Source organism: Doryrhamphus excisus, linkage group LG13, assembly GCF_037039965.1.
Source record: "Doryrhamphus excisus strain RoL-2023G ecotype Guam linkage group LG13, RoL_Dexc_Guam_v1.1, whole genome shotgun sequence".
Taxonomy (NCBI): Eukaryota; Metazoa; Chordata; class Actinopteri; order Syngnathiformes; family Syngnathidae; genus Doryrhamphus; species Doryrhamphus excisus.
The window spans coordinates 15,933,496-15,945,733 of NC_136369.1; the positions used below are offsets into that span (position 1 = coordinate 15,933,496).

The 12,238-nt window shown below is 40.8% G+C and overlaps 1 protein-coding gene across 2 annotated transcripts; it reads right to left on the bottom strand.

The window, feature by feature from the left end:
- Window positions 1–4,706: 4,706 nt before the first annotated feature.
- onecut1 (one cut homeobox 1) lies at window positions 4,707–11,718 on the bottom strand. Of its 2 annotated transcripts, none has more exons than XM_058089114.2 (2): window positions 10,246–11,718; window positions 4,707–6,828 (listed from the first exon to the last, which is right to left on the bottom strand). In XM_058089114.2, the coding sequence occupies exons 1-2, from the start codon at window positions 11,315–11,317 to the stop codon at window positions 6,545–6,547; spliced, it is 1,356 nt and encodes a 451-aa protein (XP_057945097.1). In that variant the 5' UTR covers window positions 11,318–11,718; the 3' UTR covers window positions 4,707–6,544. The 2 variants fall into 2 exon arrangements, with proteins under 2 accessions (XP_057945097.1, XP_057945096.1); XM_058089113.2 differs by having other exon boundaries at window positions 10,231–11,718.
- Between the last annotated feature and the right edge of the window lie 520 nt (window positions 11,719–12,238).

A 12,238-nucleotide genomic window follows, 5' to 3' on the forward strand; every position in this document is an offset into this window, starting at 1 on the left:
ACAAAAATATAATTGCATGAAACTGGTTGACATACAAATCTTTTTTTTTTTTTAATGTGTTGGACATTTTGGTGATGACTAAAGTTGTCAATTCAGGAAACTTTCCATGGGAAGTTCAATTGGGAATTTTTTTTTAAATTTAATTGTATCAACTATTTTTATTTTTAAATATATTATTTACAAATTCATTGAATATTTTGCATTAACTATCAATGATCATTTTTACTGGTTTATGCTGGCCAGGAGCAGTTTTTGGTCACTTATATTCCAACTGAAATAGATGCTTGACATTTAGGCAGGACAACCATGTGACATCTCCCAGCCAATCAGCTATGATAAGTGACGATCATAATGAAAATGTTACAATTTCACAAACATAAAGTGCAGTAAATTACACTTACAGCAAATAATTATCATAAATATAATGAAAGTCCCCCCGAAAAAAATCCTAAAAAAAATAAAAACACTCAATTGTTGCAATGATCACAGTTTTTGCTACTTTTGTTAAGACTTAATTTTTTTTTTGGGGGGGTGGGAGTTGGGGGGCAAGGGTTAAAAAAAATCACTAACATAAAAAAGTACTAGTCTTCAAAATAATCTGGTGTCCCTGCGTACCGTGAGATGGAGCCTGTGTACCATCAGCGGTGCTGGTACCACAGTTTGAGTACCCATGTCCTGAAGTTCAAATAGAAAAAAATTTGATTTTTTTTTTTTTTTGCACTTGGGTTACGTCCCATGGAAGGTTTCCAGCTTTGAAGTCACCACATTTTGCGACCTCAGCCGTGACCTTCAAGCCAAACGTTAGCGTAAAAAATGATACGCTAATTTATTGGATAAGCTTCTTTTCGCGGTTTTTATTAGACTTTGCTGGTAGTCATGACACGAGTACGTACCTAAAGAACAGATACTACACGGAGTGAGGCGGCAGGACCACGGCTTTTTAAAACGGTAAAGTAAAGCTAACTCCGTGGCACAGCGCCCCCCCCTGGCAGACCGGCTGCCCCGGCCTCCATGTCGCTCGCTCCCATTGTGTGTACATGAAGGCAGCAAAGTGAGCGGGGGGCTTGTAGCCCTCGTTTCAGCAGATTGTACAGTGGACAGGAGATTTCCCCACAAGCTTGAAAGTCCTACTACGCCTTCTACATTCTATACCTGTGCCAATGGCGAATAGAAAAAAAAAAAGGTTCTACTTCACAAATGCCAGTGCTTTTTCAACATGATACATACAGTATTAGCCCCCCATTTTTTTTTTTTGGTTTGTTTTAAAAATCTTTGGATGTGCATTAATATTACCTTTTTTTTTTTTTTTTAGAAAATCAAAAACAATAGAAAAACACATACACACATACAAACATTTCAACAAAGTAGCGCCTGTTTTTTGGGAGGGGGAGAGGTTTCTGGCAGTGTTTAAAACACACAGCTGAAGAATAACAAACTACACGGCTGTAACGGAAAACTGTCTTTTTTTTTTTCTTTACTTTTTTTTCCCTCCAAAAAATTCTACTATGTACAAATCTAGAGTTTCTACAAATGCATAAATTAAATAAAAATAGTGGTTAAACTATATAACAAATAAAAAAAATGAATTTAAATTAAAACACAACACGGGGTGGGGGTGTGTGAACACAATATCACAGCAGTTGGCTTTACCCTGTAAAAAGCAATCGAGCATCATTATAAAATATGCTTCTCCTTCCTTCTGATATACATCAACCCTGAAACAGAACACGTCTTTGCCCCCCCTACCAAAAAAAAAAAAGATCATATATTCAATAATTAGCACACACGAGTGGAGTTCTGCTTAAGTCGCACAAAGATGCAGAACTCAAAGTTACTATGAGGTATTCAGAGACAACTGGAAAAGTCACGCACGGCCACGGTGAGAGAAGAGGGCAAGGGAGGGGGCTCAGAAGGATCTTGTGGAGCGTGGGGTAAGGGGTCGGAAAAAAAAAAAAAAAAAAAAAAGGACCTTTGGTTTCATCAACACAAGTCGCTTTGGTATGTTTGTCATTGCATGGTTTGAGCTGGCGAAAAGCACCACAGTGTGATTTCAACGGAAAAAAAAAAAAAAAAATTCTTCAGTCGCGGCCTTTTCTACAGCCTTGAGGTATTCACAAGAGTCAAGAAGGTCAGAGGTCAAGAGCGGTTCAACACTTTGGTTCAAGCAAGGCACTCGTCCTGGGGAGTTTACTGGCTAGGAGGAGGAGATTGCAACCACGGTCAACTGTGAGGCGCATGGCTGCCTGGGAAGTGAAAGTGATGATGGAGCAAACCATTATGGCACACACAAAGGGGGGATTTGGGGGTCAGCCGGGATTGACAGTTAAGTCATAATTTCTGGAAAATTCTGGACAAAATGTTACCTCAAAAAGTATCAACTTCAGATTTGTTGCAGTCAACGAGGAACATACAAGGGAAGTTAGCTTGTTAAGCTAGTTTTAGTAATTGTTTTGTAGCGCTGAACTCATTTTCTTGCTGCAAATTTTCATTTTTACATTTCAATACTAACACTTGTGCGACAAAAATGTCACAGTTGTCGTAGAAATAAAATATATTTTTTTAAACTTCTTAATATGAACAGGGCTGGGCTTATTTTTACACTTGCATGACAAGAACGTGAAAAAAACACCAATAAGCACAATTTTTTTGCTAGAATATTTAACATTTTTTACATCTTAACATTAGCAGGGCTTCTTTTTACGCTTGCGTGACTAGAGAAAAGGCACCTCTATGACAGGAATCCGCTTTGTATGGAGCCTTTGTTATGAAAATATACACAATTTAATTTAATTTAATTTAATTTAATTTAATTTAATTTAATTTAATTTAATTTAATTTAATTTAATTTAATTTAATTTAATTTAATTTAATTTAATTTAATTTAATTTAATTTAAAGGGCACCTCACCTTTGCAGGATGCTTTTTATTATTTTAGATTGCATATTTTATGGCTGCATATCGTCTGAGTGGTTAGCACACAGGCCTCACAGCTAGGAGACCCGAGTTCAATTCCACCCTCTGCCATCTCTGTGAGGCGTTTGCATGTTCTCCCCGTGCATGCGTGGGTTTTCTCCGGGTACTCCGGTTTCCTCCCACATTCCAAAAACATGCTAGGTTAATTGGCGACTCCAAATTGTCCATAGGTATGAATGTGAGTGTGAATGGTTGTTTGTCTATATGTGCCCTGTGATTGGCTGGTGACCAGTCCAGGGTGTAGACAGCTGGGATAGGCTCTAGCACCCTGTGCGACCCTCTTGAGGATAAGCAGTAGAAAATGAATGAATGATTATTATGCATTTAACAGTGGTTAACTTCTTTTTACACTTGTATGCCTTGTTAAAAATGTTACTATTGAAGCCATCTCTATTGTGTTGAGTTTTGCAATGCAAAATTTGGAGACAACAAACCCGCCCGACCCCATCAGCCCCTGCATGTGTGTATCCATGGCTGCATCATCATCATCATCACCATCATCATCTGCATCAATGAAAGCTACAGCGGCGTGACTATCCATTAAGCTGAAGCGAGAGCAGGAGTGCATTGGGGGTGAAGACGGGGGACACACACACCGTTGTTTCTGAACTCCACTCACAGAGGCCGTGCAGTGACATAAACAAACAAGAAGAAGAAAAACATCTTTGGTTATCTTTGGTATCGTCAAAGTGATAGAAATCACGTATGGAACTTGAGTGAGGTAGCATCTTTGGTTTCACACTAGAAAACATCAGCAAGTGATACATTTTGTTGTGGTTGGTTTGGTTTTGGTGACTGAAGAAGCGTCTTTTTTTTTTTTTTCTTTGGTGCTTCTTCTGATGAATGTAGAGCTGCTAACCGTGGCCTTGAGGAAGAGGAGGGCAAGGAGGAGGAGGAAGATGAGGATGACAAGGGGGCCCGGCTAATTTATCAAACCTGCTACGCTTCCCCCTGTGTAGTGCTTTCCTCCTTGTGCTGAAATGCATAGCTTTGCAGGCTTTGGATTAGTGGGGGAGAGCGGTGGGGGTGGGGGAGGAGTGGGGGGGGTCACTGCTGTGGAACCTCTCGACTCGGCATGTTTGATGACACAAAATAAATAACAATATTTTGATTGGCCTTCACTGCGAGCACCAACAATAACATTCACACCACTCACCAGGAACATACAAGCCATTCAAGAAAGCATCCATAAGGCAGTAGTGTAGTGGTTCACATAGTAGCTAACTTTGTTGTGGTTATCCAAGATAGTCGTAGAGATTAGCTAACTTGACACTAAACTCAATAGATGCTAAAAAAAAACATTATGATTGAGAATATGTGTAGTGGTTCACATAGCAGACTTGACCCTACAAGTCGACTCGGATAGGACCCTGAACATGATACATTCTAAATGATTCAGTAGCTTGAGCCAGTGTAGTGGTTAACACGGTTGACTGTGGTGATACCCCAGCTGTGATAAGTCAGGATAACCACCACACAAAATGTATGCTCATAGAATAAAGATATACCGGTTCACGTAGCTGACTTTGATGCAATCACTCTATAAGTCCACTAGAATGGGCTTTGATCCTGACGATGTGGATGTGTGATTAAGTATATTTAGCCATTGTAAGTGTAGTGGTTTACATAGCTGACTTTTGTGCAAAAACTATCTATATATATAGATCATGTTGATCAATGGATTTCATGGCTGATTGGATAAATGTCAATCTTCATGATTGGTGGTGTAGCGGTTCACATAGTTGACATTTATCTAAGATAAATATAAGATCAATGGATTGTAGAATAAAATGACTTTGGTAGTGTAGTGGTTCACATAAAAGTCAAATGATATAGACTACAGCCACTGTTGTGCCCTTGAACAAGATAAATGCAAAAAAAATGTGCATTGAAAGTGTAGTGGTTTACATAGCTGACTTTTGTGCAAAAACTATAGATAATGTTGCTCAATGGATTTCATGGCTGGTTGGATAAATGACAATCTTCATGATTGGTGGTGTAGCGGTTCACATAGTTGACATTTATCTAAGATAAATGTAAGAATGATTCGAGAATAAAATTACTTTGGTAGTGTAGTGGTTCACATAAAAGTCAAATGGTATAGGCAACAGCCACTGTTGTGCCCCTGAACAAGATAAATGTTAAAAAAAAATGCGCATTGGAAGTGTAGTGGTTTACATAGCTGACTTTTGTGCAAAAACTATAGATAATGTTGCTCAATGGATTTCATGGCTGGTTGGATAAATGACAATCTTCATGATTGGTAATGTAGCGGTTCACATAGTTGACATTTATCTAAGATAAATGTAAGAATGATTCGAGAATAAATGACTTTGGTAGTGTAGTGGTTCACATAAAAGTCAAATGGTATAGGCGACAGCCACTGTTGTGCCCCTGAACAAGATAAATGCTAAAAAAAATGCGCATTGGAAGTGTAGTGGTTTACATAGCTGACTTTTGTGCAAAAACTATCTATATGGATAGATTATGTTGGCTGATTGGATAAATGACAATCTTCATGATTGGTGGTGTAGCGGTTCACATAGTTGACATTTATCTAAGATAAATGATTATAGAATAAAATGACTTTGGTAGTGTAGTGGTTCACATAAAAGTCAAATGATATAGGCTACAGCCACTGTTGTGCCCCTGAACAAGATAAATGTTAAAAAAATCCACAGAATGATTAAGATTGTTGAAGAATTAGTAGTGTAGTGGTTCATATAGCTGACTCCAGGATGAATGGTGAAGAAATACACATGGATTTTAAATGGTGAGTCATTGGGAGTATAGCTGTTCACATAGTGAACTTTTATGCAAATGAGTTGGGCTAGGCGAGGCGCTGTGTGGATGATTGAGACTACAGCAGCGGCTTCTATGTTATCAACTAGAAAATATCATCTTTGGTCAAAGCGCCGCTGCTGTCTTATTTCTAGCTTTGGTTTGTCTGTTTTAAAACAACGTTTCAGCACGTCTGAAGGAAAGCACTACATCACAGTCTGGAGTGTGGAGTTTTTTTGTTTGCTTTGAGGCTAGCAGGCGACGATTACGGGCTCCCGGAACAGTCCACAAATCCAAAAAAACAAAAAAACAAAAAAAAAAAACAACAATCCAGCAACAATCGCTCCTGTGGGATTGAATTTTCTTGAACGTTGATTGGTCAAATCCCACCGGAGCTCCACCTTCTTGGTTGTTTCTCAAGGTTGCAGACGATGAACTTGATTGAGAAGCTCCATTTTTGGGAGGGAGATTAAAGATAAGGGTGTGATAGATTGATGCTGTAAAGCTAGAGACCAGTGAAAGTGTTGAAAAAAGGGGGAATTGGGGATTCGGGGGGGGGGGGCAACTGTAGCCTTTTTGCAGTGTGTTACACAAACACGTCAAAGCAGGTTGAACAAGAAGTCTTTGGTTTGTTTTTTCTCATCTTTGGATACTATAAATATCAATATAGTACAGATTTAAGGGCAAAAAAAAAAAAATTCAAGGTCTTTTGTAAGTTTCTCTAAAGTTTTAAAGCTTTTCCACCGAGTCAAGTCCATGAGTTATAAAGATCAAAGCGCTCCCGTTTTTTTCAGGCTTTGTTGCAGACGTTGGGCCCGCCGGGGTGACCGGAGCCGTCGTCGACCCACTTGTCCAAGCTGCGGCGCCGCGCATTCATGAAAAAGTTGCTGACGGTGGCCAGCTCCAGGCCCAGCTGCTGTGCTATGGTCAGCTGCAGCTCTTTGGATGGACGCTTGTTCTCCTTGAAGATGGCGTGCAGAGTCCGTCGCTGCACATCCGTGAAGACCAGACGGGGCTTCTTGGTCACGTTGCCCCGCTCGCTGCGACCGTGGTCCTGTTCCTTGCGCTTGCATGCTGAGGAGACAAGAGGGAAGGTGTTGGTGAGTTGTTGGCAACGTGTATTATTCGCTCAACTGCAGAGAGTAACAGGCATTGAATTTGACTGAGGCGGTCAAATGAAGGTAGCACTGCAAATGTTATGATGTGTATTTACCGTAATGACAACAAGAGATGCCCAAGGTAAAATAAATACCGATGTCCGATCATTTTCGGTACCGATAATTAGTGACCTGATATCGGTTCATTTCAGTGTCTGACTTTTTTCCCACTCATTCCAACACAGGAGATATGTCATATTACAGGTGTCGTTATCGGCTGATATCGGTATCGACAATATCGGTTTTCTGCAAAAAAAGCCAATGTTGGACATCCCTAATAAATACCATAAATGTTGTGTATTTTAAATTATAAGCCTTAATCAAATGTACATTGTTAGCTAGCTCATATTAACTCATTAGAATGCACAGAAAATGCAGAGGAATATGCATCCATGGTTCACATAAGGATTGTGCATTATAAGCAATATTCCGAAAAAAGTGCAGTTTTCCCTTACAGTGGACATTAAATAGCAAAATTTAATTGATTATTAAAATGAACGTATGAATTGATTGAAATGATTACCAATCGAATACCAAAATAGTTGCTGATTAAATGTGTTTTGATCGGAAACTGTGTACAATTTCACTTTATTTCAGGACATAAATGTATTAGAGTTCACTTTTATAATTTAGTCATTGATAATCCACATTAAAAATTAAAACAATTCCTACCACAGAAATCAGAATATTGAATTGATTACTGGCTAAATTTCAGAAAAACAGATCAATTCGGAACAACAAACAACATAACAAGCAATAGTTTCTTGGTAGCAATAGAAAAAATGTGTGTATCTAAATATTATTTTTGCAAAAGCACAAATCTAAATGTATATTCTTCAATTGCCATCTATAATAGATGAATATTTTGTGTATTTCATCAATGCTTTTTATTTGTGTAGTGACCATATTAACACTGATCAGCAACTTTTAAAAACAGATAAATAAATAAAGATGATATAAGTTAAAAAGCATATTAATACATAGGATTACAATACCAATATGATGTATTTTTGGTGAGAACTGAAACTTATATCGATCCACAGGCCACAGCATAAACACCACAAGGGTTTGCAGAGCAGCAATTACAACACTGTCCATGGTGCTGAAAACAACCAACCTCACGTTTTAACACATTCTCATGCACACCACGGACACTCTAAACAAACACACGTTTATAAAAAATCTATCCAGCTGATCTAGCTGCTCTTTTATCGCGTTCACCGTGAGACATTAGCCTATTGAAAGTGAGATTTATGGACCAGGAGGGGGCAGAGTTGGGCTGCTGCTGAGGACCTGATAAGAACTAAATACAACACAAACAGCTGTGCCTTCACACATGCAATGCATTACATTACAAAGGATAAAATATTACAAAAAAACCCTCATACCTAAGGTTCAGTGAATACCTCACAAGTGAGAGTATCAACCTCCACAGCAGCCCTCAACAATATCCAACCATGTTGCTATTTGAAACACACACTTTTTGCAAGCTCCCACTGGCGCCCTCATATCCGAGCACGCCTAATTATCAAGACCAGCAGCTTGTCTCCGGTGCTGCTAAATATTAACCGCTGGTGTAGGAGCTGCTATAAATCAGCAGGAGTGAAGGCCACGCAGACAGCAAGGAGAACCTCAACACGGCCCGCATTGCTCGGCTTGGAACACACACACACACACACATATATAAATACACACACATGCATGCACAAACACTCTGCTGCTGCCCTCAGCTAATCATTACTAGCACAGAGATAACCTCACACACACACACACACACACACTGGGTGAGGTGACGACAAAGAGAAAAAACACTCCACATGAGTATGTGTACATTCTGGCACAGCTGCAGCACCTACATTTATGAATTAACGAATTAATTAATCAACCCTTAATCCAGCCAAATACATTTAAATACACTGCATAAAATCTTATAGGATTTGATTGTTTATCTGTTGTGAATTGAATGCATGGGGATGAAACTGAATACATCAGGGCAGAAAAGGAGAGAAGGCCTGAGATTAATTCCAGAAGCTTAAAATCAATAATCATATCAAATTCAAACACACACACACAAACAATAGTTCACACAGGAAAGAGAGGATCAATAACTGCAGGCCCCACTGATTCAATATCCCTTATCATTTCATGTTTTGAAATGAATGTTCTAATATTTGGCATATTTGTGCAAATGTATTTGTTTGTATATTCAATTAAATATATTTAATCTTATATATTAAACAAATGGATGTGCATTTTTTTAAAAACCAAAAGTAAAGAAAATAGCAAAAATGTATGAATAAAATAGATAAATTAAATTCCAACTATTCGACCATTATGTGAGTATAGTAATATTAGTAATTAGTATATTATTGATATTGATAATTCAATAATAATAATAATAATAATAAGGATACGTTTAATTCTGTTTTTTTTTACACTTATTGTATTATTGAAGAAAAAAAACAAACTATAGCCAACCCAACCACACACACATATATGGCTCACTTTCAAAATAAAATGCCCCAAAACGCACTTTATTTATATTTCATCAACTGGACTATATAAGAAAATTAAGTTATATAAGAAAAAAAAGAACGTAGAAAAAAAAATGTGTGTGTGTGTGTCACTTGGCGCCCTAATTGACTTCCGACTACTACAGGGACAAATTAATCCAGAGGTCTATCAGTTAATTACCGACAGAAAAAAAACACACTCCAGAGTGGAATAAATAATGTAATCACACTACAATGCATTGTACGACAATATGGGGTCACTTATAGGCCTCCATGCCACCAAATGAAGGCCTCTATAATGTCCCATTTAAATCACTCACACACACACACACAGACATACACAAATTGGGTGTTTACAAAAAAAAACAGCAAAAACGGCTGATCAGTTGGATCTACACCAAAATAAACACAACCCTAACGATCCCTGGCTCTTGGATCGACTTACTTACAAGAGCATGGGTCGATATTTGGAATGTAAAATGAAACCAAAAAATGTTGCACACAACACCCCCCCCCCCTCAAAAATAAAAAAAATCAGGGCCAGGGTGCAATATATCAGGCTATCCTATATGTGTTGTTAATCATTTCGGCTCCATTTGAATTGCACACATCATAAAATCCGTGCAGAAAGACCCATCACAGAATAAATGACATTTAGCACAAATGTACATTTCCCCTAAAGGCTACTTGTTAATTTCATAACTGTTGGATGATATCATATTAATTGATGAATATAATGTAGCCTTCAGGGTCAATGTTGATCAGTGCTTCGATCAAAAAAAGTGAAATAAAAAATGTTGCTTTACCGAGGCTTCGCTCACCTGCGAGCCTGAGTGCACTCATGCGCTGGAACTCAGGCTCCTGCAGCCACTTCCACATCCGCCGAAAGGTCTCCCTGCCGGACTTGAGCTTGGACCAGGGCTTTGGGTTCCTCAGCAGGTCGGAGAGGGTCCCTTGGGACCTGCACAGGACCCTCTGGGCAAAGATGGCTTGGGGGATGCTGTAGCGCTTGAGCTCCGTGGTGATCCTCTGCGCCACCTCTTTGGTATTCACCTCCTCCATCTGGCCTCCACCGGCACCTCCTCCTCCTCCTCCCCCGCCGTTGATGGCTCCTTGCTGTCCGAGTCCGGAAGCCTGGTCCCGGCCGCTTCCCAGCCCCTGGCCGTGGCCCTGCGCTCCCAGATGCGCGTGGGGGTGATGATGCAGGCCGTTGAGCTGCACCATCCCAGCCGAAGAGCTCATGTGCTGCTCTGCGTGTCGACTCAGCATGGCGGGGTGGTGCGCCTCGAAGCCGCTGGGGGTGAGCATCTTCTCACCGGGCATAGCGGCACCGGGGTGGGTGTAAGGAGGGAGGCCGGCTTGGGTGGTGTGGATGCCGGCCAGACCGGAGCCGGACAGCGGGGAGAGACTCTGACCCATGCAGGGGTCCTTGTGGTGGTAGGCGGGGTAGAGGCTGTTCATGGGGGCCAGGCTGCGGTCCTCCCGCATTAACGTGAAGCTGCCGCTGACATTCCCGGCGATCCTCTGGTGGGGATGCGGATGAGGATGGTGGGGATGATGGTGGTGGTGGTGGTGATGATGGTGGGGAGGAAACTTGTCGGACACCGTGGAGATGGGGGGCAAAGGCTGCAGGGGGGTTAGCGTGGTGTAAGTGCTGCTCGCACTCATCCCGGGGGCTTCGCACATGCTGATGGCGGGGTGGAGGTGTCCCGGGTGGTGATAGTCTCCGCTGTCCAAGAGGGTCGCCATGCCCATCGCGCGGTGGCTAAGACCCCGGGGGCTGGGACGGGAATGCGGACTGTGGCCGCTCAGCAGCTCCCCGTGGCCGGTCACAGACTCATGGCTCACTCCGTGCAGGTCGCCTATGTTTTCCATCGACAGCTGGGCATTCATGGTCCGGGCAGCTCTCTGGACCAACCATCTATGTGATCTTCTCAGCCCCCGAAGTCCTCACATGCAGGAAAGTTCTTTTGTTGCTCCTCTTGCTTCAGCCTCCTCTCCTAAAAAAAAACACTTCTCGCGGATGTAAAAATAATATACACCTTTTGATTCGTCTTCTGAATCCGAGTTTTCTCTTGAAAAAATGAGTTATTTTCCTAATAACAACAACAACAATAATAATAATAATAATTCAAGCCCCCCCACCGCCAGCCAGCTGTCCTTGCGCTCCGGTCGTGTGCCGCGCCATCTCTCTGTATGTTCAATGTCCAAAACCGCAGCGTTGAACACCGTCTGCACATGCGCACTGGAGCCCCCTCTTTCTCTCTTCTCCTCCAACGCCCACATGGATACGCCCATTTACGTGACGTCACTTGCTTCATTAAGGAAGCCAGGTAGCAAGGAAAAAAAGAAAAACACATACTTTATATATTTTATATTATAGTTATATTCACTCCGAAAGGAAGAAAACGTAAGTGGGGGATTTTTTTAATAAACATTTGACAGAAACAACTTTTTAAAATATTTGATATACATCAGTGCCATTCAACTGGTGGCCCCGGGGCCAAGTCCCGCCTGGAAATGACATCAAAACAGGCCATGAGTTCATCCTCTATATGACAGGAGTGCTAGGCTGTTTAAGGACTGACCACAAAATAGTCAGTCAAAGATCCACTAAATAACAGGAGCGCTCTGCTCTTCTTGATGGGCAGACTTGAAAAAAGTTACTTGACAAAGATTCTCTATATGACAGAAGTGCTCTGCTCTTCTTCAGGACAAACTACAAAACTGCGTTCAAAAATTCTGTATTGCTAATCGCTATAGTCCAAGATTCTGATATAGTCCAAGATATGAAAAGAGTGTTCTTCTGTTCTT